At 52.4% G+C, this 26588-nt stretch overlaps 6 protein-coding genes across 6 annotated transcripts; 2 read left to right on the forward strand and 4 right to left on the reverse strand.

Annotated features, from left to right (window-relative positions):
- Positions 1-714: 714 nt before the first annotated feature.
- BDP81DRAFT_390203 (C-type lectin protein) lies at positions 715-4299 on the reverse strand (the record flags this gene model as incomplete). The annotated part of the gene is made up of 13 exons (XM_060587371.1): positions 715-784; positions 840-921; positions 978-1234; positions 1287-1765; positions 1817-1892; positions 1945-2638; positions 2923-3209; positions 3258-3279; positions 3339-3352; positions 3404-3518; positions 3578-3816; positions 3876-3994; positions 4063-4299. 13 exons carry the CDS (start codon positions 4297-4299, stop codon positions 715-717), a joined length of 2691 nt encoding a protein of 896 aa, XP_060449473.1.
- Positions 4300-7711: 3412 nt separating this feature from the next.
- BDP81DRAFT_310461 (serine carboxypeptidase S28) lies at positions 7712-9273 on the reverse strand (the record flags this gene model as incomplete). Its single annotated transcript, XM_060583641.1, has 2 exons — positions 7712-8889; positions 8949-9273. 2 exons carry the CDS (start codon positions 9271-9273, stop codon positions 7712-7714), a joined length of 1503 nt encoding a protein of 500 aa, XP_060449474.1.
- A 2878-nt stretch (positions 9274-12151) lies between these two features.
- Positions 12152-14539, reverse strand: BDP81DRAFT_445875 (fungal-specific transcription factor; the record flags this gene model as incomplete). Its single annotated transcript, XM_060592004.1, has 1 exon — positions 12152-14539. One exon carries the CDS (start codon positions 14537-14539, stop codon positions 12152-12154), a length of 2388 nt encoding a protein of 795 aa, XP_060449475.1.
- Positions 14540-17291: 2752 nt separating this feature from the next.
- Positions 17292-18254, forward strand: BDP81DRAFT_417562 (uncharacterized protein). The gene has a single exon (XM_060589637.1). It carries the CDS (start codon positions 17702-17704, stop codon positions 18140-18142), a length of 441 nt encoding a protein of 146 aa, XP_060449476.1. The 5' UTR covers positions 17292-17701; the 3' UTR covers positions 18143-18254.
- Positions 18255-19761: 1507 nt separating this feature from the next.
- Positions 19762-20608, forward strand: BDP81DRAFT_417565 (uncharacterized protein). Its single transcript, XM_060589638.1, has 2 exons — positions 19762-20135; positions 20225-20608. Exons 1-2 carry the CDS (start codon positions 19943-19945, stop codon positions 20515-20517), a joined length of 486 nt encoding a protein of 161 aa, XP_060449477.1. The 5' UTR covers positions 19762-19942; the 3' UTR covers positions 20518-20608.
- Positions 20609-22870: 2262 nt separating this feature from the next.
- BDP81DRAFT_417568 (uncharacterized protein) lies at positions 22871-24830 on the reverse strand. The gene is made up of 2 exons (XM_060589639.1): positions 24385-24830; positions 22871-24333 (listed from the first exon to the last, which is right to left on the reverse strand). The coding sequence occupies exons 1-2, from the start codon at positions 24734-24736 to the stop codon at positions 23051-23053; spliced, it is 1635 nt and encodes a 544-aa protein (XP_060449478.1). The 5' UTR covers positions 24737-24830; the 3' UTR covers positions 22871-23050.
- Positions 24831-26588: the final 1758 nt, after the last annotated feature.

Below are 26588 nucleotides of genomic sequence, written 5' to 3' on the forward strand. Positions count from 1 at the left end.
ACGTCACTGCCACAATGTGGAAACTGTTCACGCGCGCAGTATGACCTGCATACGCCCGACCAAGGGGTTTGCAGCAACTTTTTTTTCTGACCCGAGGGTTGGAAAAGGCGGGGATGGATGGATGGATGTCCGGCAACTGGTTTTTGTTCCCGGAAAGGTACGTAACTTATGAAGTAGGTAGGTAGGTAGGTAGGTAGTTGCCCGGGAACCGAGGATGTGGTATCACGGAACGGGTGAATCTTGGTTCGTTCAGTATTGGCAGAGATCTTCAACTAGAAGGGGTTTAGCGAATGTGAATCTTGATTGATGATTTCCCGCTCAAGTCGGCGGAAGTCGCCTGGTTTGGCGAAAGTAGTAGTACAGTAAAACGTTCCTCAATGCCAAATTTCCCAATTTCAGATCAAATGAACAATAGCCAAGCCCAATCATGAACCCAAAGTAGGAAGAAACACGATACACCAAGATAGGAAGCCCATGTGAATGCCCCTTGGTTCCTTTTCGTTTCCCCCCAATGATGCTCCCAGCAAGTCAAATGAAACAAAATGCTCAAGCTTGTGGAGTGAAGTGCCAAGGGAATGATGCGAACAAAGTTGAGTTATTCGCGTGGCAAAAGCAGGTGTTGGACAGAGAGCTTTGGCCAGAAGGGAAGTGATTAAGAGAGGTAATGCTACAAGTTTCAGATGAAAGCCAGTGGAAAGAAATGAAAACAACTGCTTAGTTAAGGTCCCTGACGAGTCTTGCGCCGCACCAGGCAAAGGGGTAGTTTCGTTGATACCAGTTGACGCTGCGAAACGTCAGTAGGGTATTACTCGTCGTTGACATCTCAATAGTGAACTCACAATGATCTTCGGCCGGCGATGCGGGGATGCGTTGACCACGATCCTCCAAGCACGATGTTGTGCTTACCATCGAAGAAGTCGGCTACAGCATATTGTTAGCAAGACTGTCAGTCTCAGGAAGTCCAAGTGTATTCTTACCCGTGTACTGAGGGTACAGAGGCATGGGCTCGAACCCTTCGTGGCGAGCAAGGGGCGTGCTGGTCCACTCCCAGATGCCTCCGAGCTCACCTTGTCCCGCGAGGCGACCGCCGTCGGCCGTCACGGGAACCGGGTGCCAATGCTGCAAGCCGACATTGGCACCATCGAGGTCCGCAAAAAGCTCTGATCGAGCCTTCGCGGCCTCAAGTGACTTCCTCTTTGGTGGTGTCTCTTCGACTCCGTCATTCGACAGGTGTCTATGGACATTAGCTTATCAGGTCATGATACTTCGCTGAATTGTCAACGTACCCGTTGACTGCTGGGACCGTCCTGCCCAGCGTTCGCTCAGCCTCCATCTTCTTAGAGTTATGAACGTAAGTATAGATGCTTCGAGCCTCTTCAAACGTCGGGATTCGGCCTCCCATCCATGCTGCGCAACCAGAGAGTTCATCAAAAGATGCAAAGATTGGCCAGTCCAGAGCATATTTCAGCGGGACCAAGCCGTAAACTGTGCGGACTGCAATGCCGTCAAGGAACGAGTCGGGGATAAGCCTGTCCCCGTTCTGGTGCCCGTTCATGCGTCCATTCGCAGTGCCATTGACATGTCCGTTTGTGTGATTTTTGACGTGCCCGTTGACTCCATTAACGTGGCCGTTTGTATTTCCGTTGGCAAGATACGTTTGTCCATTAGCGTCAACAGTCGTGTCAGAATCGGACTCTGCGGCTTGAACATCGGCCCAAGATGCAGGGACCTTTTTGATGTGATTTTCAAACATGTATTGCGCATACTTTTCAAAAGTCAGCCCTGCTCGGGTCTTGCAGAATCACTCATCACTCACCTCCTCATTTGTGATTGGTCGTCCTTGCGCCTGGAATGCATGAACGTCGGCCTTCCTTGCAGGCCTCTCGTTGTCCCTATCGCAACGTAAGTCGTGAATCCTCAATCCTTAGAAGAATCGTCTCTTACCAGCCAAAGTATCCATTGACGCCAGCGTCAAGATCAGGCTCGTCCATGCCAAGAATAATGGACTGAGCAGGTACATCGTGCCACTGGTTAGGTACCCGGGACTGGCGAGCTTTGTTGGCCAAGCGCTTGAAGTCCGGACGTAGTACATGAGGGGGAGGAATAGTCTTGTCGCTCTGGAGCATCATGTAAAGAAGCGTCTCCATGTGCATGATCTCGTGCTCGAATCCCACCCAGATCCCTTGAGCAACAGCTCTGGGAATTTGATCGATCCCGCCCCGGTACTGGTCAAGAAGCCTTGACCGTACGCGCTGCTGATACTGGAGAATCTCTCCCACCGCGGGCCACTCATCAGGGATCTCGGAATGAGAATGGCATTGCTCCGGGTTGTCAACATCAGGGTCGATGCCCCGCTCGAACATTGGCTGAAAGTGTGCTGGCTCAGTTGGAGGCGTCTTCGTAGTCTTACACAACTGGATGTCTAGAAAGCCCGGGATATGTCCCAGATAGAAGATGCAGGCATTGCGAAGCTTGATTGGCTGGTCCAGCAACTCCTCTTTCGGAAGCATTTGCTGTGTAACAGCATCCCATGCTGCCCACAGCGCCTCCCAATCGTCCAGAGTAGGACAGGGCGAAGAAGCATAAAGTTCGGGTAGAAGACTGAAAGGCATTTTTCTCTTTGAAATCATGTGGATTCCTACGATCAAGTCAGCTCCGGAATGAAGATTGGGCCATCATGGTGTAAGTGGTTTTCGCTTCGAAATATAAATAATTGGACCTCAGTCAGATGATCGCATTGGAACCAGTGAGATCCGTTATCTTACAATCCGGAGACTGCACAGTGCCTCTTTGGGCAATTGGATCCACGTAGCCAGCCAAACGTGGGGGAGGCTCATGGGGTGCAGAATCGTTTTCGTGAAGGGTGGCCACCACCGGCCCTGATCACTCGGGGTCATATGCAAGGGAAAAGATTTCACCTACCATGCTCGGTTCCTTTTGTCCAGCAGTTCGTTTCGACCAAGCCTGCCATGTTCCACAAATTCTCGGCTCCCAGTTGAGAGTATTTCAGGCTCTGCTCGACTTGGATGCGCTCGTGTTGCCTTACAAGTGCTCCCAAAACGTATGTGTCTCGAACAGGCGAATAGAAAGCTTGGTGACGTCCTCCTTCGTCATCATACACATACTCGCCGATGACCTCCCAGTCTTTGAGCTTGAAGGCCTCTTCTCCCAAGATCTCATTGGCATTGGCGAGTCCGTTGAGAATGAACCTACAGATGTCAGTAAAAGTGGATGATATAATGGTACATGTCACCTACGCATGAGTTACTCCTTTCTGGTCTTGGGGTTCTAAGTGTTAGTAGATGAAATTGGTGAATAGGACGGGACAGAGAAATTACCGTTGTAACCATGGCTGTGACTGGTGTTAGCAAGCTGCAGACCTGAGAGATGAATAGAAACTTACTAGACCTTGGAAGGGTCGCAGCATCCGTCCAGCCCAATCAACAACTTGTCCGACTGCGTCAGGACGTCGCTGAAGTGCTTGAGGAAACCGGCCGCATCATCGCGCTCGAAATTGCCTAGACAAATAGTCAGCAACATGCCTGGAGCTGAACGTCGAAGATCGCGGTTCTCCAACCTATGCTTGAACCCAAGCTCAAGATGCACTTGGTGCGCGCCAGATTAGACGGCTGCTTCAACCATTCCCGGCCATCGTCATAGGTCCCTAAAAGACCATGACATTTGACGTGATGAAAATCGGGAACTTGAGCAAGCGTGCGTTCCAATTCCTCTCGGGAGAGGTCGAGTGCGTAGTAGTCGATGTTCTTGCCGGCGTCCTCAAAAGCCTGCAGCAATAAACAAACTTTGCGAAGGTTGCTTCAAGAAAAGGTCAGAATCATCTCAGGCGAGTCATCATTCAGCAGGTGATCACTGACCCACTTCCCAACTCAATGACCATAGACTCTGATGAGATGTTCTGAGCGATGTCTTTTGAGTTTTTCTCAAGAACCTCGATTTCGTTGTTGGTCAGGTAGTACTCCTCCAGATATGTGATCTAGGGTAATTGTTAACGTTGATCACGCAAGATGTGGCTGAGCTGAGGAGCACTCGATCAGCACTTACATCCTCGAACAATTGCAGGCCCCGTTCATTGTAGAGAAGCAGGGTCGGCAGCCTCCGGGGTCCGTTTGTAGGGTTCCACATGGAAATGATGTCGTCCTTCAAGTTTGTTTCAACCGCAACGCGTCGAATATCGATGATGTCAAGGCCATGATTGCCCACTGGTTGTACTGCCTGCTGTTTAGTCGCCTTGATACTGGCGTGAGAAACGCTGTCCTGAGAGACAGCAAGAGAACCCATCGTGACAAGTGACTGGGTTTATGGAGAGACAGTGGCTTGAGTGTTGAATACAGGCCGAGTACAAGAAAGAGGAACAAAGGTCAAGGTTATATGAAGAATGTTGAAAGTAGCATGTGCAAGACAACATGTGCTTTCGAGACGAGAAGAACGGACGAGTACCGTTACCTTATAGGGGCCACAGCAAAGCTACCTGGGTCCTCCCAGACCGGCGGAGGCGCCGGCAAGCATACGACGGTACACGTTGGTGTTGCCATGCTAGCAATAGGGCAGGTTCGAGACGTGTACCAAGTGTCGAGTGTGGATTGTCAGACGTACAATTGGTGACTCGGCGGGCCATGGTTTGCCATTCTGGTCTACAGTGCAGCTACTTGACGGAGCTGAGAAGTATTTTGGGGATGTTGGCAGCCAGCGTGAGCATGTGTACGATCGGGGTACTGAGCGCCAGAGATGGGATCAGGTGAGACGGCAACCCATTGAACACTGCGTTCGGAAGTACACTAAAGGTAGTCCGGTTCCGTGGACCTTGTACCAGTCAGTGCAATTCCCCTGGTCATAACGTGCAGATAGAGGAGGAGCGTGACAGCTTCATCCTTGACAGAGAGTGGGAGAGGTTTGCAGTTGAGCAAATCAGCGGCCGTCATCTGAAGCGTATCCCACGCCCCACCGAGGGGGCAGCCACGCTACTATTGCTGGAGCTCGACGCGGATCACCGGATTCGACATAGTTGTGGTACCTGGAATGTTGGAAGCGGCCGTTGTTGCGCCCTACCGCGCGGGAAAAGGTAAGCTTCAAGAGACCTTTATTTGGCAGTTATTGCCTTGTCGAAAGACATCTGGCGAAAAAGAAAGTTGTGCGGCATCTTGGCGAGGCTCGAAACCGCAGCTATCAGGTGTGTCGAGAAGGTTACTTTGCATACTCGATACAAACTTCCCCGCGGCTAAGCCCATCCTCGCGGCTTCCAGAACGAGCCCCCGAGAGAGCCTGCAGAGCTTTTCGGGAGTTTCCAACAAACCAATCGCGCAGCATCTAACATAGCCAGGCCAGCTCTCTATCGTGGTTTTGAGGCTCCTTGAGAAAATCAGAATTCGAGGAAATTCGGCGCTAGGAGAGCAGTAGCGAAGCTGACTGCAGAAACTAGGATATCTGCCAGCTTAGTTGCAACTCAAGAGTTGCCAAAGCTCTTCGAAGCTCTTCCGAAGCTCTTGGAAAGTTCTCCATCGGCTGGCGACGTCGCCTACACTAACGTGACTAACTACCACGAGTGGGTGTCACGGTGTGAACCGGTGTCCAAGGTGCCACCAAAGACGAGGAGCGCCTGTTGGCCTGGGCTTCCAGATCGGCACAAAGGCTGCAACCCCGGCCCAGGTTAGCTGCAAACCTCCCTGAAAGCTGTGGGGGTGAGACCGTGAGACCAAGGAGAGGGGAGGGGCCACAAGAGGTTCCGACGCTTACACGACACGTCTTGGTGAGCCTCAGCCCACCCAGATGACCAATCCTACCGACAACAACGGGTCATACTACGTGTGGGTGAGGATATGTCGACGTCATGCTTCCTCTGGCGGGACATGGCAGCAAAAGTCCTGGCTCTCGGCTAACTTTCTCATAGTACTTTTGAACTACGTAGTATTGATGCTGTACCTGGCACCCAAAGAACAGCCAAAGATTCCACACGAGGGCGGGGTAAATCAGGTACCGTTCCAATTGAGTTACCCAAAGGGCGTGCCGATCAACTGTCCCCGTTGCAAAGCGCAGTTTATGACAATGCCATACTGCAAGGCAAAAGTCAAGGCGACGAAAGGGAAGCTCGACAGCAAAGCGCGATTTATGCATTACATGATTTCCGTCCACGAGTGCGGGGAAGCTGTTGCGTGTCGGTGTTACCTCCGTGCAGTTTCTCTTCGTGTCTGCCAACCCCAGTAGGTTTTGTAGTCCGAAACAGCCCACGGAGGATTTTGTCGCATTGCCGTATTTTCCGATGGATGCTGACAATGTTGGGCATGGGATCATCGTCGGAGGTAATGGGGATCGTATATGGCCGAGCATTCTTGCGCCAATATGCATCCGTACAAGGCCCCTTGGCCGGCGTGGTCAAGACAATCCGGCCCGGTGCCGGTGTCCTCCGTGGGGGGGGGGGGGGGGGGGGTAGGGTAGGGTCAGACACCTTCGGTGAAGCTCGGTCAAGTATGGGTAGAGCGAGATGGGCAAGCATCGACATCTGTCTTTGTTTGACAGCCAGATTGACGCTGCTCGGCAATCTCGAGTTCGGGCGAACCAGCTGGATCACTTGTTCCTTGCATAAGGCCACAGACGGGAAAGTTCCCGTGACATTGGTGCTGGGGGGACGTCCCAACGGCGAGGCGCAGCTCGATCTCCCCCAGACTGATAAGCTTATCTATCAGTTGTCTCTGAAGATCGCTCGGCCGGTTCGAGCAGTGACAAGGTAGTCCAAGGTGGGCGCCGGGGCCAATCGAGGAGGTTCCTGAGTTCTCGGAGATAGATAAGGAACCGCGGCCCGCATCAGAAGACGCTCGTGGGGCCATGGGGACGGACGCCGTTCCGATGCCATCGCCATCTGCCCGTATGGTCATGGGTACACTGTCGTTCTCGTTCTCGCCATTGCGGAGAATGAATATCTAGAAACAACAAGGCTGAGTGAGCACTATACATTTGTCATGGACACAGCAGCACGAATGACTCACCTCTACAGTAGTAAGTGAATAAGGCGTTAGACGACGCCCTACTGGCCGATTGATAATCACAGGTGTGGTGAGGAGTCTGTAAGACTTCTGCAATCTGCATCCGAGCCGGACGGAGAAAGAGTACAACTTGGGCAGTACCAGGAGCCACATGTGGCGAAGGAATGACCAGTCAGCCCCGCCGCTTCCCGAGAAGTTGCCGGATGCACGATGGCCCTGCCTCATAGGAAAGTAGGACCGGCGTCGAGGGTAGGAACGTCCGTTGCGAAGGTGGAAGCAGCCATCGTCAAGTGTCTCTCGGGAGGAGTCATCTTCCACCCATCCAACCTTTCACAACGACAATGTAGAGGCGGCAATCGATGTGCTACTAGGTAGCATGGATCATCCAAATATATTGGCCTTGCTACTAGGAACCAATTCGACGTACGAACTCCATTCACGCTGCCTTCACGATTAATTCTTTCCCACCCAACCCAGCGGCTTCAGCAAATATGAATTACTCAGCTTTGGTCTCTTCGAAGTATGCTCCAAAATGGGATGTGTCTTTCAGGTATGCAAATTCCTCTCTTAATGGGTAGTGCTATCTAATGTGCAATAGGTATTACCAATACTCAAATACCCCCTTTTCAGCAAACAGCTGCCAAAACCAAGCCGCCATGAACGCCGCCCAATGCTATTTCATTAAAACACCACGAATATTCCTCGGCCCGGTTCCACTATGACGACTTGTTCGGCTTCCAAGCCTTGATCCACTTGCCAATTACCTCCACCTCTTGCGCAATGATCGCGGCATTGTCTTCGCCGTTGTTCAGAAGAAAGTCCGGGACATGGTTTGCTCCCTTAACTACAAAGGTAGCCGTCTGTTCGGTGGTCTTGACCGGTCCGCCGGGGCGGTAATCAGAGTTCATCGATGCCGACCTCCAACCGTCATGCTCGCCGTCGCAGAAGAGGACATTCTCGAACGTGGCGTTCCAACCACCAGTCCAGTCGTTGAACATGGCCGCGGTGAACCCTTCAGAGCTGGCTGGCTTGAATCCGAACGTCTGTGGGAAGCGGAGATCGCACTGGCGCTGGCGGTCGGCTGGCCGCACGTGCGATGACACGATATTGGTGCCGTCTGACTTGGGCGGGCCGACATGCCACCATCCGAAGGGCTCGTTGCAAAGTTGCCAAGTCCAGGCTCGATTGGTGCTGAGGTCATCGGGTTTGTTATATCCCACCGCCTTGCCGTACAAGTCGCATGCTTCCTCGCCCTCGCACACCTCGCTATACTGGCTGTGCATATACGATGTGTATCCCTTCCAAGCAGCCTTCAAGCCAACGCCCGACGTCTCGGTGCCCTTGATGACGTTACCGTTGTTCGTGCTCGTTTCGATATAGTCACAGAACTCGTACACCGCAGTCTCGTTGTGTGCCCACTCGATTATAGGCTGCAGCAGATACCACGCGAAGTCGGCATTGTCCTCAAGAGTCTCCAAGCCGAATTGTTCCTTCATCGCATCGATCTCCTTGGCGGAACCTTTCTCAAGCACGCTGTCTACTTGCTTGATGACAAGCTTGACATCGGCAGAGCAGGCTCTCGGCAGGGCCTGCTCAATGGGAGTGAAGAACTGCCAGAAATCATCAATAGCCTGGACGACGGCAGAGCTGGCATGATAGGCAGCAAATGTGCCCGGTGCAATGACAGATGTCCACGCGGAGAGGGCACCAGGATAACTGCCACCGATCAACACCCAAGGAGACTTGTCTGCGTTAGCGCCCTTCTTCTTGTCAAAAGGAAGCTCAACGGTCTCCGCAAAGTGGGTGTTGTCGTAGATGGCTTGCGGCACATTGAGATATTGCAAGGTGTCGGCTGTGAAAGTCTTGAAGGGAAGAGATTTTCCGTAGTATCGGTCTATAACAGTAAGTGTCAGTCTACACATAGTCTCGAGGGCTCTCAAATAGCTGACTTACGCTCCATCAGGACTATTGCGCCTTTGTGCGTCTCGGCATATAGGTATGTCAAAGTGCCGTTTTCCAGATAACCGGTCAGGCCCTCAGCATCACCTTCACCTCCATTCAACATGAATACCGTATATCCTGGGCCGCCCCAGTGCTCCGCATTGTACCAGTATCTTTGTTTGAATGTGCCCTTGGCCAAGTCGGTATGGTCGAGATACTGGTCAAACGTGCCGGCGTGGACTTGCGTTCCCGAATGCGCTCGAGGTTGTAGGCCGCCCATCTTAGGGAAGTGTGATAATTGCGGCGCTTTTAGTTGCGGAACCGAAATCGCAGCCATCACAGAGGATGCGAAGGCCACTGCGGAAGCAAATATTGATGTCTTCATCGTGAAACAGTACTCGATAATGTGACAAACGAGACAAAAGGGAAATATCTTGATCTCTATGATCTACAGAATTTTGAGACTGATGACTATTCAGCTAGACTGCCTCAAGAAGCGTGCCCGCCTCGATCATATATCCTTCGATATCCGGCTGCTCTGGGAAGCCTCGGACATTGAGCCGTCCATCGACAAGGCCGCAACATCACTCAGCCTCAACCGCAAATGCAAACTACCGTGAGAGGGAACAGAACCCCAGCCAGTGCCCAGAAGCTAATATCGCAGCAGGAAGGCCCTCAATCTGGTAATCTGACAGCCTAATCACCTGTCTCTGCTTCCTTTGCGCTGGACACCAGACTCCGGTCCATTTACGAAGGGTGTGATTCGGGCTAGAGCCTGCTTGGACCGGGGGATGGAAGGCATCTCCTCCGCGTGCGCCTCCACCATGCAATGGCAGCGTGGCCGGCGAGGTAAGGCAATTGTCTTGGCTAACAGATCAGCGACGATTTGACTGGAGCATCCCAGGTTCATCTGCCAACCAAGTGGTCGCCTGGTAGGGCCAACGCGGGACGGACGTCGATAGCTTTCTTGTGGGATCCGCTAGTAAGCTAAGCTTATTATTACCCTCAAATCCTGGGAAATCCTACCTTAAAGCTCAAGAAACGGGTCTCCTGCAACGCACGATAGGCTGGCGTTGCCGCGTTGGTTGTCGCTATTCGTGCGGCCTTGTTGGGTTTGCTCCTCCTCCCCTACTGGGATTCTCAGCCCCGAAAAAGCTGCGGCCACCCGCGTCGCCGGCCTCGCTTCTTTTCGTTTTTCTTTTTCCATGGATGGGCTGTGTGGCCGTGCATTTTCGCAGGCTGCTGCTCACTGCTCATGCCCGCTGCATCCTTCTCCTGTTTTTGCTGCTGCCTAGGCTGCAAGAAGCTCCTCTAGGGCTGGGCTGAGAAGCTGACTGCAGGACCAACCTGGTCTAGTTTCTATTTTTGGGATGAACTTTTTGATTACCAACAACGGTTTGATCATAACAAGAATCCTCGTTGGAAAGAGATTACACTTCGAGCGCCGTTTCTTTTCTTAACCGTCTCTTCTCTTCTGGGCTCTCGCATTCTTACCCTTCACTTTCTCGGTCCGGTCATCGTCTCGGGTCCCGTAGTCCCGCCAGCCCCCATCCCGTCCGTCCGTCCCATACTGCAAGCTCCCGGGCCGGACCCGCACCCCACACCGGATCGGAGCCTCGCTGCCCCCCCCCCCCCCCCCCCCCCCCCCTTCCCTGTACTACCTTACCTTCCGGTCGGGTCGGCATTATCGTCCGAACTCACCGCACGGTTCGGACCGGGAGAACTCCCTCCCCCTTCCCTTCCCCAACACACACTGCACCAAGTCAAGTCACACAGGAAAAAACCGCACACTGGCACTTGGTGACGATCACACGTTCGTCAGATGAGACAGCAAAATACCATTTAACAAGATTAAACAATCTTTCCTTCGGGAGGCGCAAAAAAAAGATAAACAGTGTGCGTGGTACAAAGATACGATTACACACCCAGAAAGCCGGGTGAGAAACTGAAAAGCAGCATGTTAGCGGCGTCGCGGGTGTGAGGGAGGGAAAAGAAGAAGAGTAGTGATGGAGTAATGGAGTTTCACGTAGCCCATAGCCCCCAGCCTATCAGTCCATGACTAGGACAGAGACACCGCCACTACGCAGAAAAGTAAAAGAGGCCTCGGGATTCGAGTCATCCCACGGCTTCCCGAGCGCCGTCTACGTGGCTTTTATTCCTCTGTGTAACGCTGCCACCATTCCATATTTCTTTTTTCTTTCTGTGGACTACCTAGGTATGACAGTGGACTGGCATCGGTAGTCGTCATGAACATGAATCGTAGATACCGTCTACTGGGTAATTATATTCTAGCCTCGATAAATAGCGCCGCATTCGAGTAAGGTGAGGACACTCCAACAAAAAGGGTAGGCGTCACCGAAAACCCTGAAAAACGCCCGCAACCTCTCAACCCTGGATTCCGTGTGGCTGGCTGTGGTCGACGGGCTAGAACTACGGTTTCCAAGGGTTGGAAGGAATGCGCTCCCTTTCGGTCATCTTTCTGAGGTGTGCAAAAGTGCGCTGCCGCCAACGCGTACCTGGGAATCGGTAATCCTCATTCCAACCCCAAGTCGAGACATTGTTCCAGTGCCGAAACATGTTAGGGACGGACAAGGCCGGCGTCGTACAGAGACCTCTTTGACTGAGCTTGACTTGTTCCTCCTTTTTGACTTTGACTCGAACTCAAATCAACTCAAATCACACGCATCCCCCCCACGTGACGCAATAGAAAACTGTCGAGCAGAAGAAAAGAGTACTTCGGACCACGAGGAAATTGCGTGACGAGAACGTGACGAGAACGTGACGAGAACGTGACGAGAACGTGACGAGAACGTGCGCAACGTTCATGGTAGCGTCATGGGTAATTACCTAGCAACCACCAGGAAACTTTCGTCCTGTTTTACGTTAGTAAACACTTTTCATCACTTGGATCATCGTGTGCACCACGCAACGACCTTTGGTAGCACAATACGGTGATCATTATCTTGCTTTTTTTTCTCTAACGCTCTCATGCTGATTATGCCCGGTCGACATTTTCCTGTGACTGGTCGCTCCGTGGCAGGGGGGATTCGTCATAGCTTCGTACCCAAGATTACAACGCACTCGTAACTTCTGTCTGAAATATCACACGCGCTCAAATGCATTTTCCAATACAACGTTCCCATACATCATCCCACGTATGGTCATGTCTTGGGCTGAGAGCCTAGAAGCCTCTTCCACCTACTCGTCTGAACCCTTCAAGAGTAACTCCCACTGAACTGGGGCAACGGATTGCCGCCAGCCATCTGCGTGTAAAAGGGGGGCTTGAGCATGTCCCAGTCCCCAATATTGGGCGCGCAGACCATCCCGCCCGTAGTGAATTCCTGAATGTCCTCAAGCATTGTGCCAAAACGCTGACCCTGGTTCTGCTGCACGTAAGAATCGATACTGATTGTCTCGGCATTGAGATTAGCTATCGCGGCTTCGTTTGGCAGGGAGCCGGGAGTTGGCGGAAAGCCCTGTGTTGGTGAGTGGTGAGGAACGCCTCCGGCATAGCCTTCGTGGCCGGCCTGCTGGTGGAATGCGGCGGCGTTGATGGCGGTAAATGATGATGCTTGGCGGGAGTCCCTTCGACTGTCCGTACCGCTCCCGCTGAGATGGGAATATTCAGGGCCCAAGGAAGAGCTCCTTTCCAGTGTGCTGGCCCGCGATCCATCGGAGCCATCGTAGGCTGTTGGCCGGTCGTCGTCCAGGATGATGCCGTTGCTCGTTATCTTGTCGGCCTTTGCCCTCCACTCTTCCAGTCCGCCGCCACCTCCACCCAGTCGAATGGTCAAAGATCCATCCCCGCTCTTCCTTGAACCACGACGCGTGTAATCGGAGTAGACTTTGGTGAGATACTGATCAATATCCTTGAAATATGTGATGTAGTTGGAGGCCATGCTGAAGTAAGGTGCAACCTTGGTCAATGCCTGGAAAGCGATACTGGTATTTCCCGTCTGCGTGTGCTCGGACATTGATCCCAAATTGCGTTCTTCGATTTCCTGTTTGCTGACCATGTGATTTTGTGTATCCATATGAGGATAGTGCCGTGCGTATATTCCAACAAAGGCTGCTTGCCAGATCGCGAATATGACCAGTGACGAGTGAGGAAGCTTGTCTCGGCATGTCGATATGAGGTCGATGATTTCCCTTCCAGCCTTGAAAACCTGCTCTGCGCTTCGCTCCCAAAAGTGGTCGGGAACAGTCTCGGGGTCAAATACAGGCTCATCCAGTGGACCGATGGGCTCGAAACATTTGATGGCGATGAAAGGAATGTATTCGCGATGAAGCATGATCTTGCAGAGGGCACCCAACATGTGAAGCGACACATACATGCTGTTGTCGTGTTTCCAAAAGTTTGAACTGGACCAGGTGAACTCTTCCGGAAGGTGTGCGTAAAAGGCATCCACCTTCTTGTTCAGTTGATAGAAAGTCGACTCTTGATCCCACGGCGGAAGCGATTCCGTATGGCGGCCGCCTGCGAAGCTGTACTTGGTAATATCGCCCCAGAAATCAGCTAGTTGCACGAATCGGCTCAATACGCTGTCATCGATTGGTGGCTCCATGCCATGTCCCACCTGTCGTAAGAATCCGGTATAGACGGTGCGGCCGAGATCGAAGGCGTGTTCGGTGCATGGCAGCTGGATTTGCAGATCGTCGGAACGGACCATCGAAACCCGATCAGATCCGCAAGATAACAGACGATCCAGTATTAAGCAACTGAACATCGTACGGCGCCTGATCTCCTGGTCTTTCCAACGGTCCGAAGGTAGTTGCGCAGATTTACTCGACCGGGGAGACGGTGCCAAAGTCCTCTTGCCCCCCAAAGGCTTGTCCCCGAACCCCAATTTCAAGCCTTGAGCCATTCGTATGGCAACACCAATGTACATCCACGCAGCCAGTCCGCCGTTCGGCTGGCTCCATTTGTATAAGCCGAGCATGAGGAAAGCCTGGACACGGACGACAGTAGCTGATGTCAGAGCTGATTCGAGTTGTCCCAGTGCTTTTGTGAGAGCGTTTGCGAAGTACTCTGATGCCATTGATGGCTCCGGCCTGGGCAGAGCACCGCGAGACTTTGGGCCTGCGATTTTGTCATGTGTAATGTGCGCCACATATTTGACCAAGTCAGGGTGAAATCTTGCAGTGAGAGCCAGAATGCCCAACAAGATCAGATTTGATTCGGCTGATGGCTTCTTCATGTCCTTGTCGTGAATGATGCCCTTGAGAGTTGGGAGATGCAAGAAAGGGAGTTCGGTAGCGAAATGCAGCTTATAGATGTCAAAGAGTTGATGCCACAGGTCAACGGTAAGATAGGGCGCCGAAAGCACTTCTTGAGCAAGCGCGGCGACAATACGTCCATCAGAGGACGTTGCGTCTTCGAGCTTCTTCACTCGCTTTCGATCATGCCCGACTTCCCTCTCCTGTTTCGGCGCGGTTGGTGGCTCTGATCGCTTTGTCGGGAGAGGCGTTGGGTCAGGAAACTCGCACTTGTGTCCTGCCTTGATACATGTGTCGCAAGGCGATCCAGTGTTGTCGTTGTCGCATTTGATTTTAGATTTCCTGCATCTCAAACAAGCTATGCTTGACCTCATAGGCGGCCTCATAGCTCTAGAGGGTCTCTTGGCACTTGAGCCTCCCGCCAAGGTCGGCCTTAAGTCATCGTCGTCAGGCACGACGGAGTTGTGAAATCTGGCCCCTCCCAGAGCTTGCCTATCTGCGGGCTCTGCTACAGCGGGGGGCGCGGAGGTTCTCTCCGATGGCGAAAATGTTTCTTGATATCTCCTCTTCGGCGTGGTGTGAGTAGAGGACGCTGTGGGTGCGTCATCGGAATCCGACGCAGGAGAGAGTATAGACTGAATGCGAAGTTGGGAAGAAATTGTGACGGTTCGGGCCTGTTATAGACCCGCGAAGCCAGTGAGGGGTGGCAGATATTTGGGCGCAGAAACCTTGACGAGATACTCGGTGCACCAAGTACCAGTGGGCTCCCCTCCTGTAGAACCCGCGCTGCGCCAGGATGACTGTGCTCGTGAGAGAGTGACTTGGGGTAAGGGAGGGCAAGATACGCAGAGTTGGACGACAATGACCAATGTTTGTCGAGGCGAAGCTAAGTAAGGCACGCCTCAAGTGCCACAGATGAGCAGGCAGTGGCTGTCGACAGCTTGCAACCGACGGGTGTTTGCTTCAGGTGGTACACGAAACACCTGCAGTGCGTCGGGTAACTCGCACTCCACGATAAGTGTCTGAACGAAGGTCAGGTTTGACAGGTGGCCAAGGTGTGATAACCGGGCAGACGTCGTCCTACTTCTTTGCTTGCTGAGGGAGAGAGCTCAAGAAAGAAGCTTTGGTGATGGCGGGTAAAGCTGGTATCTCGGGATAGATGGATGATGCGTGAAATGGTTGAATAAGCGAAGTTTGGCTTGTAATGGTGAGTCCGAATGAACGCTGTGCTGGTGTGAACGTTCGGTAAAGAGAGTTGCCCTGCTGGAAATGCGTAAAGTAAGGTCGCAACTCGCAAGGAAATCAGGGAAGTCAGGGAAGTGGGATTGCGAATTTAATCGGGGGTGGATGTGGCCGACTTGAGCAATAAGCAATGAGTGGTGGTCTGAAGCTTGCGTTCCCACGAAGCAGTCAGTGGCCGGGGTGCAGGGAGGGTAGTGGGAGAATGGGTGAATTCTAGCCGGCCGTGCTGTCGGCCCCCAAATTGACTGTGTGCCGGGCGTCACCGGCTAACATTGCTTGCCCGCCTCTCCCTTGCTCGTTGTCTCTCTTGATTTAGCTGACTTTGTCCCTCTGCTCTCTCTACTACCGAGGGGCTCTCTGGCACCGACCAGATCGATAGAGTCTGGAATAAGCATTTTTGCTTCTACGTCTTCGTCGCCGTCGTCCGGGCTGCTGGTTCTGCTAGAGAAATCCTATGGGGACACAGTCAGAACAGCATAGCAACACAGTTGAGTGAACCAAGCCTGTAGAAAAGGCGGGTGTGCCATCCGTATGGTGTGAATGTGCATTCTGGCCACACACCAGGCCCCATGTCTCTGATCAACCCCACGCGCAAAAGGAATGAGGCGGGCATTGGTGGGAGGGCACGAGGGGTCGCTGCGGACAGCCCAGGTCAAGATCAAGGTCGGTCAAGCAAGGATGCTGGAATGATTTCCGGATAGTGCCAACCGGAACTGACGAGCGACGCTGCTCTCCATCCCCGAGGGAAAGTACATTTGCATTCACGAGGGTCCTCGTTGGACGGCGCAAAAAGTCCCTTCGGCGCTTTCGCCGAATATTTTGTGCATCTTGGGTCTGAGACTTCGAGGGGTTCTTTGCCTGAACATCATTTGTGTGATATGCCCGAGGGATACAGCTTCTTGTTGGGCCAAACGCTTGGCTTGGGAGAATAGGACGGATGTTCGTACCTTTCTGATAGTCTGCCGTCCAGTGCCTTGTTCAGAATCAGCGGTAATACGTCTGGTCCAGATTTGGTATTCGGCCGGGCGGCCCCGCAAGATGGCTGGGGGGGCTGTTGTGCCCAATCCTGGCACATCGATCTTTATTCGAACGGTTCTAATCAGCGGGAATGGCTGTCGTGGAACATTTGGCGGCGATGAAAGGCGGGATATGTCAAAAGTGTCGTCATCAGGTGGCAATTGACGGCTCGAGTGCGACGTTGAACCATCGTGAAAGTGACTACACCAAAGTTGCTTTCCATAGTTCCAGTATCGCCGTGTTTTCCGCCGTAGGTGCAAAGGGTGATTTGCATCTTCTGGGCCGAATTCCCATCGCGTGGTCCACGGCCGCCTTTCAGGTTGACTGAGAGAGTCTACGGAGTACACCCTCAATAGCAAGGCGACTGGGACAAGGGATGGATGATCGGCGTGGCTTTCCTGCTTAGCTTTCGCCTCTCTGCAGAGCATGTCGGCTTTCGTCTGGCGTATCAAGGGAAAATTAGCCATGCCCACGCCCCCGCGCCAACATCACCTGGCTTGCTTGCTTGCTTGCTTCAGTACCTAGGTATTGGAGCAGGCATTATCCCGCCCGAGGCAGGTTCTCTTCGTCTGGGGACGCAGACGGCCGCGGATCGGTCAGCGGACATCTAGCGCATTGACTCTTTGCTCCGAAGGAGGCGCGGGAGTGGCCCGTATTGTACGTCAAAAAACGTACAATGCTACAACTCCAAGGTGGCAGACCGGGGGATGAGATAAGATGGAGCAAAGCTTGCTGAATTCATAGCGTGCGCCGCAATATGGCCCCCCCTGCGAGCAACGTAGCCGAACAGCCCAGGGTTCCAGGCGTAGGGGACCGCTGGCAGTGGTGGTGCCGATGCTGACCCCCCTTCAAAGCCTAAATGGCCACACAAAGTGTCCATGTTCAGGGGTGGATGGCGGCGTCTGCCTTGGCTATGCTTTTGCATTTCGGTCCGTGTCCCAGAATGCCTGGTCCCGGGTTGCACATCGACCGATCTCAGGTCGATTAGTGATGAAGGCGAGAGGTAAGGTCGGCAACGGGCTGGGTGTCGCTCCGCCGTGCGCATCCGTATATCGGCCAGACCAGCAAGACCCCTTCCCCGGGGCTCCGATCGTTGACATGGACATTGCATTTGACAAGTCAGAGGAGGGTAAACATGGCCCTATGAGGTGAAACCAAAAAGAAAGCAGTCGGCAGTCCAAATTTGGTATGCCTCCACCAGCAATCAGCCGAGCAGATTCCAACGACGATGATCCGAATTAGCGCCGTACTCTGGACGTTTTACTGAAGACGCAGGCGACGAATGTTGCATGGGTTCTAGTGTCTTGTTCGGACTCTCAGAGTTTGCACACGCTATTTTTGTCGGGAGTGTGGGAACATTGGTAGCGACGCAACAATACTCTGTAGGCGCGAAGCATGTAAGGATGGATGGAACCAGACAAGGTTTGCCGAGCTGCCATGTCCGAAATATCGAGGTTCGTGGGATGGCACCTTGGGATGCGGATAAGCCCGCAGAAAGGACCCCCGGTCGTTTGAAGGTTCTCCACTTGCTTGGCCCAACTCGGCCCAACTTGCAGACAGGTGATGGAAAGGCCAAGCAGCGTCTGCGTTCTGCGTTTGAATGTCTCTGCTCCCATAAGGTGCGGTGTGGTGGTGTCTCTTCACGGTTAGGCGTAAGTAGAGACAAGAAGAAGAGTCTCTTGGTGAATGGGCGGAATGGTTCGGAGCTGACTGCGACCCAATTATTGTGAAGGATGTACGATTCCGGGACGAGTTTGTGCCAGAGACAATGCTGCTTGGTATGTCTCGCGGGGGGGGATTCGGTTGTTACACGAGAAACGAGACAGAGAATGCCAGTGGAGGTGACGCGCCATGCCTCTCACCCGAATAGGCATTAGTCGGCTCTTTGGCAGTAAGGGGACTAGAAAGCCATGCCGCCATGATGGGCGGGTGTCGCGGATCGAGGTGTTCGAATGAGAAAAAAGAGAGAGGGAGAGGACTAGGTGCTCCGTAGGGGGAGAAGGGAGAAAACATTGAGAGCGCACGACTTGCAGGTGGTTGTGAATGCTGGATGGCTGATACGTACCTCTTACCTGCCTTGTCGATGTGCGGATACCTTGTCCCGTCACCCCGTGTAGTTGAAGTACCTTAGTGTACGTACCGTCTGACTAAGGAAACATGTAAGTCAGCCAGGGCAGGCACCTCACGCCAGGCAAGGCAGTCGGAGCCGACAACAGGTGGAAAGCTAATTATTAGGCAGGTTCGATGCGGAGGGACAGGCCCTGCCAGCTGAAGGCCGTTTCCGTGTAACCCCAGGGAACACCACTCGTTGCTCACGTGGTACAAAAGCGGGACAACTCTAAGCTGGCAAGCTGGACCTCTCGGAGCTCTCCTCACCTCACCTCATCTCACCCCTCACACCTTCTGTAGTCTCCCCTCATCAAAGTCGAGCTCTTACACTAAAAGTCAGCATCTTAGGGTACCAAGCAACATCCATGAATGCGTGCTTTCAGCTCTTACTTTCGACATCCCCTGACCATTCCCAGCATCTCATCGAAGGGGCAGCTGGAGGGCTGATTGTGCCTCTAAGCAGCAGCAGTACCTATGCAAGCCAGCCCGCCCTCATCGGAGATCGTCCGTCATAGTAAAGTAATGTCTGATCGCCCCTTCATCCCGATGCCCTCAGTGAAAGACAGCTTTCAATGGTGTCTAGGGTCGGCATCCCACGGTCACTACTCATGAACAGGCATGCAGGTCATTGTCCCCAGGTTCCTCCTAGGCTCCTCCCCATGTCCTTCCTAGACGTACCAGCACGGTATGAAAACATCCTTAGCTCCGTAGACATGCCAGAGAACCCGGGACCGAGAAGACAACCATTGCCTGCCATGGTCGGGCCGCCTTGCGCCGCAATCCAACGAGGGCTGAAGAGCGTATCTGCACGCCATATATCGGATACCACTGATGTCCGGTGAGGGGAAACCGCTGGGTTAAAGGCGGCAGGACTGCGTTCTGGCCTACATTAGGTACGGATGGGTACGCGCTTCCTTCAGATATGTTTTCGTATGTCTCACTCTGTCCGCATCCTGGTACCTAAGCATTCGCCCTATCAACCTTGAGTATGTACAATATAGCCATGGCAGAGTAGGTCGATCTTGTCATTCAGGTCGCCTTGGCAAGGGCCCAGCAACGTGGTTGCGCTCCGTCTCCCCGACACAAGTGAGGTAAGGGAGAGAAAGATACCGACTTGCAGGGAAAGAGCCAACCAGTTCCCGCCACGGGTGAACTCATTTCTTCCTGCCGTCGATCGATGATTCGATCCTATCATAGACCTGTCCTGCCCAGTAAATCTTCGCCGAAGCCTTCCCTAACATTCTTTTGTGAGATATCTCTACCTGCCGCCAACGCCTCTCGGGCAGTCTCGTCTCGTCAACTTCACCATACTCCTTCCCCGAGCCTCAGAAACGCCCGACAAGTGTCCTCAATGCAAATGCAATCACTTTTTTCTACATCCTACTCACCGTGGAGCTTGATTTCTTTCAAACCTTTTTCACATGGCTCGAGGTAGTCGAAAGAATCACCCGCAAGCACGTTGCCATTTACTCTTCTCGTCGGCAATCCTCCTAGATTCTCCCCGAATCTCAGCGGCCGCTATTTCGATTGCATCGGGCAGCCAGGATTCCAAACCACTCAAGAAGCTACTCTTTCAAGCATTAATTTTCATGCAAGTCTCTCAAGACCAAAAAAGTATCAAAAGGACCCTCAAGACGGCAGCTGTCTAGCCCAGCCACGGATGACTTACATCCCTGCATCCCTAATGTCTCACAAATTACCAGACGTCATTCCCAGGCATTTTCAGCCCTCCAGCGAGCGACCGCATAGCTCCAACTGGGCAAGCGAGGGAACGGATTGGCTTCTCTCGCGTAATACGAGAGGCCTTCCGGACCGATCGTTGCCAAGTTTACCGAAGTGGTGGGAAAAGGCGCCATTAAAGTTAAGACAAGCAAGTGAGCCTCTGCCCGTTTTCCCTCATGCCCTCCGCAAAACACAACTGAACTCACAAGATACTGAGGCTTTCGGCGTATCGCCCGCCACTTACTTCGTTCAGAGACTCATTCATTTCATGTAACACATGTCGTAACCGTTATTCACATGCTGTCTCAATTATTATAAGGGTTGATAATGCCAGTTAACTTAATTTAATAATTTTTATAAGGGGTAACTAGTAGATTTATTAATTGACATTATTTAGTTCACGCCCAATGACGGCCAAGGAATTCAAAAAGGCTGGGTGATGGATGCTCCAACGCTTCACAAGCGAGAGTTGACGCTGATTGGCGGAAGGATCAACCCCAAGCCTGCATTACATTGCAATGTTGCGGAATAAGAAACGACCCTCTTCGCAACCAGAAATCTGTCGGACCCGAGCTGACCAGTGAAAAGGCCGTCGGCGTTCCGGCCGCCTCCCCAACTATTCCAAAGGGCCAAGGGCTACTTACCTTAGCCTATCGTAGATAATATGGAGCCTGGGATAAAGCTTCTACTTCCAGTCTAGCTACTATCGTGCTTTGGAAATGCTTTGCTTTTGCTCGGGACTAGCTTCTTTTCCATACTAGGTGATGACCATGATGCCACTACCCCGTTCGCGGCTCTGCTATTGTTGACAGCCCAGCCTTGACAGCCATGTTTCTGGTGACTGCCCGTGTTATTCGGGTTCTTTCCAGGAATCACCTCGGGTTCTAAAGTTTTTTCTGGTGGCTTGGAATCTGGGGCGGTAGAGCTTTCCTCGGGTAGAAGCCATCCCGATTCGCGGCACCTGCTGCCCTACCCCATAGACTCCGAGCTCGAGCTGGATTCCTGGACAACATGAATTATCTGCTCAGACAAGATATGCCAGACATACCAAGCCTTTCAGAAGAACACTTCCCAAGGTTCTCAAGGTTCCCAACAGTACAGGGGGGATTCTCACCAACCACCGGCGGCCTTACGGCCGGAAAGCTAGTCATCGGTGTATAATCCCGAGACTGTGGTGTTTCCAGAACCTTTTCGTTCAACCACTTGTCTCTACGGAGTACCGAGAGTCTAGAATATGGGCCGAGGTGACGAATGATGGGATTCTTGCTTGATGGCTCATCGATGGCCGTGGAAAAAGACTTTGATGCCGTACACATTATCCGGGGAAGTTCTCCTCGACAGTCTGACTATCTAACCTCCCCTGCACTTCAGTAGAAGTATTGCGCTTTACTCCCTGATATTCAGACTTTTCGTCCTCCACACTTCCTGGTTCACATACCTTGTGCCAAGACGAGGTGACTCTATCCCTTCGGAGTGCGGTACCCAGATATATTGAGGTGATCTACAATCAACAGCTTCCATTAGACGCACGTCTTGGATCCTGGACAAATAGAAAGATGGAAATAAAAACTCGCCGTCAGCTGAATACCCAGAATGTCTCTTGCTCCATGTTAATGGGTTTTGAGACGGATTGTTCGAGGATCTATCTGCGATTTGTAGCCCATCTTGCCATGTTGAGGACCATCGATGGACAGAGTAAGAGAACCTTGATGCAGCGCGTTTACTGCCTGATGGACTGCCTTATGCACTGCTACCTATCTCTAAGATAGTGCATACAGTACACGGTTGCTGAACATAAAAGGATGAGGCCCGCGTCAATAACCTAGCTTGCGGGCACACTAATCTGGGGTGCCTCAAACACGAGATCGAAGTCGTCTTCGGTATCAGTCAAGGATCGTGCGTAACCATCCCCGCTTGCCTGCCTTGTGAGAAAGACTATGGTTGCTGATTGAGCAATGTTTGCCAACTTCTAGCTTACGAAGACAGTCATTGGTAGTGGTTGCTAGTAGTTATCCATGCTCCCTGTGTATTCAGACCTTTATACTCGAGAAGCATGGAGAAGAGAGCAAGGACAGAGCTAACATCTCGTCTGTTGGTGCCCTGTCCCCGAGGGAAACCTCTACCTTCGCCATCTTCCACACCAGCGCGGAAGATCAAGAAGATGGATTTTGTCAGCAATGCAAGATGCGAAAGCTTGTTGCCACCAAGAACGAGTGACATGATGATTAGCTTGACGTTATCTACTTCTCAGAACATCAGTGTTCATTTATAGCGACTTGTTCGCCTCCTCTCTGACTGCAATCATGAACTCGAGAAACCACACAATCTTATGCATCTAGATATCAGATTGAAGCGATGGACTTGACGACAGTCGGAACAATAATCATTCGACCTTCCTTCTCCTCCGCGGCACATGGCTGAGACCGTATACAAGCACAAGCAGGCAAGCCAGTGTGCCTCTACTAGAACGGCCTCGACTCTTGAACGCCGTGGTATTCTACCTGTCAGTTGGCTCGACTGCATGTACTTGTGTGAGGAGATCAGGGCTCTCTCACACAGATAATACTGCCTGGAAGACTAAGATGTAACACCTCACTCTGAGAACGGCATCATCTCCTCAAAGGTACTTAGGTAATACGGAGAATATATTGACTTGCCTACCTTAGATACATATAAAAGTATAGACTAGCTCCTAGGAACACAGAAGAACCTACATCAAATACCCTAACCAAACCTCAAGATGCCCCGAGACTAACTCTTCCACCCAAATCATCAAGACTCCTGGGCAGCATGTCAACCAGCCAGCCTCAAAACGCAACCCCGGGATAGAACTCATCCCCAATCCTCTCTCCCGTCTTAGGCCCACCAAACGTCGCAAACACCTTTAGAGTGTCCTCCACGAACGCCACAAAGTCCTTCATGAAATCATCCCTGTAGCGTGCATACTTTGCAGCGTTCGCCCCTTTTGTCACCGTAAGATCATTGAGCCTCTTGAAAGTTCCCAAGAATTCAAGCCACAACTCCCTCGGCTCGGTGTTCAACACCCCTTGTGCCGCGGCTTTTGCTCGTCCAAACAGGCCCTCCAGAGTCCCGTCGTTGTCGTTTCTTGGACCGCCATGCTTCACAATGACCCAACACATGCACGAAAGCACCTCCGCATGGGAAATGCCCAGGTCCCTCCGGGCATTCTCTGCCCACTCAAGGCCCTCCGCGCCGGCGCCGAAGCCGACGCCAAAGCTCTGTCCTTGTGCGTTTAGCTGCTGCATAAATAATCTGTGCCATAGCGTTCCGTAGATCTCGAGGTGCTCTTTCCAGTATTTCTGAGCCTCGTTGTGAGCAGAGCAGATATGAAGACGCGTTTGGGAGAGGTCTTTTGAGACTTCTTCGAGCGACAATAAGCACCACTGCGCGCACTGCTTCAGTCTGACCAGAACACTAGATGCCTCTTGGTCATCATACTCCGAGAGGACCCAGTCATCCATGCTGTAGAGTAGGCTGCCGAGCTTCTTCTCTTCCAACTGCAAAGACAGCGTATGGTGTTGCTCGTAGACGGTGTCCAGAAGATGAAAGGCGAATAGATCGACAGAACCGCCTTCCTTGAGCAAGAAGCCATCCCAGGATCCGAGAAGAATTGACGAAACAGCGGCCGTAAGCATCTCTTTGATGGGGTCCTTCAATGTAACGAGATCGCCGTCTCTAATCTCGTGGTTCATGCTCTCTACAACATGTACGTATAATAAGGACCAGAATCCCACGTGGCTGCTGGACTGCGAGATCTGCGATTCTAGGATGTCCAGAGCCTTCCGGCATTGTTCGACGGTCTCGGCTGATCGGCAAAGGGCTACAAGCCTCTTTGAATCTTTCACGTCGTCGTGGAAGTCGTTGTTATATGTTGCCCAGGCGTAACCACCGCCGGCGACTGCGAAGATTGCATTCGCTGCTTGGATGTGGTGAGTTATGAGGTCGTACGTATATGAGCCCGCTTCGAAACAGGATGTGAGCCCCAATGCGTCAGGAACCTCGTAGACATGACCGCCATTTGGGACGAAATCTTCATCGTCCAGGTCGGAGTCCTCGTCGCTTTGATCGTCTTCGGAAACATCGTTAGCATCCCCATCGTTATCGGGCAACCCATCACAACCTTTGAGGTTATACTTCCCGCAATCCCAGATGCCCAGTCTATAGACAAGTTGACGTTTCCTACCCAAAGTTAGCACTAAATTAGAAATCTTCAAACCCCCAGAAGAACAATACGTGACGTCGAGGTCATGCTCCTCTTTGAGGAACATCATCAGCGCCTCCAGAGTCTTCCTTTTATATTCTGTGCAGATGATCGCCTTCAATTCCTCCCATCGTTGTGCGGGTATCCGGGACGCGCGTGTTTTCGCCTCTTTCGCCATATCAAGCTCGCCGATTGTATGGGTACGTGGGTTTGGCGACTCCCCAAAGGTGTTCTCTAGATCATCCGCCGTGAGAGAGTAATACAGCGCCATGATGTACGATTTTTGTAGTTCTTCAACAGTTCAACAATGCTCGCGAGAAACGACATGGAACAGCCTCGGAGCCCTCCCTACACATACTCGAAAAAGCCCAACGGCTTCGCCTTCTTGAGGCTGACTTCATATAAGGCTCTCAGCAATCCGCGGACCAAGTACGTCTTGTAACTGAAATGCACTTTTGACCTTGGTCAAGCTGTGATTGGATGATCAAGTACTTTGCATACATGGCATTGTGGAATTACAAGTTTCCCAGCACTGCATCGCCATTGGTCCAGTAACTGAGCTGACATTGTCATTTTCGACTTGGAATTCCACTTGCTTTAAGGAACCAGCACCTCAAAATCCAAACCTGGGGGTCATGCATGCGCCACATCCCAAGAAAGTGCAATTCTTTTGTCAATTTTGGCCATCTAGGCATCTTGGACCGGCTACTCAGCCAACGTTGGACTTATAACCATTTCGTATAAAAGGCCGTCAGGCTCGGAACCTCAGAGCGAGTCCTCGCCTCAGAGCCAAATCAGACACAACGAGCCTTTACAACTTGAACTCTTTGCTTGCGCCCTCTCTGTGTTACCACTCAGCCACGGCATAACAGCACTTGCCGTACGCTATACAATATCCCCGCCACCAGGTCCAGGATGCCTTACTCCGAGCCCTCGGCGCCCACAGCCCCGAACACCCTGGGACGAGCATCGGCACACGGGCGTTGGAGACCGACCCCACTCCGAGAATATCGAAGCCAACACTCGGAGGCAACTTCATGTCATGCGGAATCAATGCATCCCCCATCACAGCCAACGCAGCGGCAAAGGGCATCCGACAGCCCCAAAGAGAAGCCGACTTGCTGCACACACAAGACAAAAAAGGAAGAATGTAGCAGTGACACCATGCCAGGCCGAAGGGCAGCGATGAGTCTGCGTAAATTGAACGATGCTGGAGACAAATATTTCAGAATCAAAAATAGAGAGCTGAATCCGATACGTGGTGAGCGGCTTTGCGGCCTTGTGCAATAACAGCCAATTGGAGAGAGGCCTCAGGGTCATTAAGGGAAATGTACAATACGACTGGTGCGAAGAAGCGAATTGGTGTTATAGCAGTTGTAGGATGCCGTGTAGATAGATACCTGGGTAGCACGCTATTCCAATGAAGCTGTTTGCTTGCCGCCACGCCTCAGGAAATCTTCAAAATTTCTGAACCATCGAGGTGGATTTACCAGTGTTCGCTTGGCCGGACTGAACATGGTGCCTTGCTTCGTGGCAGCCAGTCGGTAGTGGCCGTGCCGCAACTCTCAGACGGATTGATTCGCGGATGCTGTCATCGGGCGTGAGGGGCAGTACACGAGGAAGGCCAGGTGATGCAGGTTGGAGTGTGCCCCGCAATTTAGCCCACAGTCCGGAGGGAAAGGTGCGGTGACGTGGAGATGTATCGGCCGGGTAGAGGTACCTCGTCCCTGCTCGCGTCGGTGCAGATGTCGGACGGGGGGTGGGGCTCTGGAGACTGGAGCTCAACGCCTGCCGCGTATAATTCCGGAACTGTGGGACAAGTAGCTTTGCATTGAAGCCATTGCCAAGAATAGAGCAAGTGGCATGAGATGTGCAGTGGGCCGATGACTGTTTCTTCTCTCACGAGCTATATTCGTAGAATCGTTAGTAGCAAGGAAATTATACGTTGAAATCAGGTGAGAAAGCGGTTTTGCCGATCATTTTGCGTATAATAAAGCCTGTCCCGGCATAGCAGGGAGCGGTCTGTGGCCGGCGGGTTTAGTTGGGTTTGGTGGTTTGCAAGGTGGTGTGCTGAGCTACCCGCCTACCATAGCTTCCGCCCCTCGAACGGCGTACCGTTCCAT

This window comes from Colletotrichum phormii, assembly GCF_030913505.1.
Source record: "Colletotrichum phormii strain CBS 102054 chromosome Unknown BDP81scaffold_3, whole genome shotgun sequence".
In the NCBI taxonomy this organism is placed as follows: Eukaryota; Fungi; Ascomycota; class Sordariomycetes; order Glomerellales; family Glomerellaceae; genus Colletotrichum; species Colletotrichum phormii.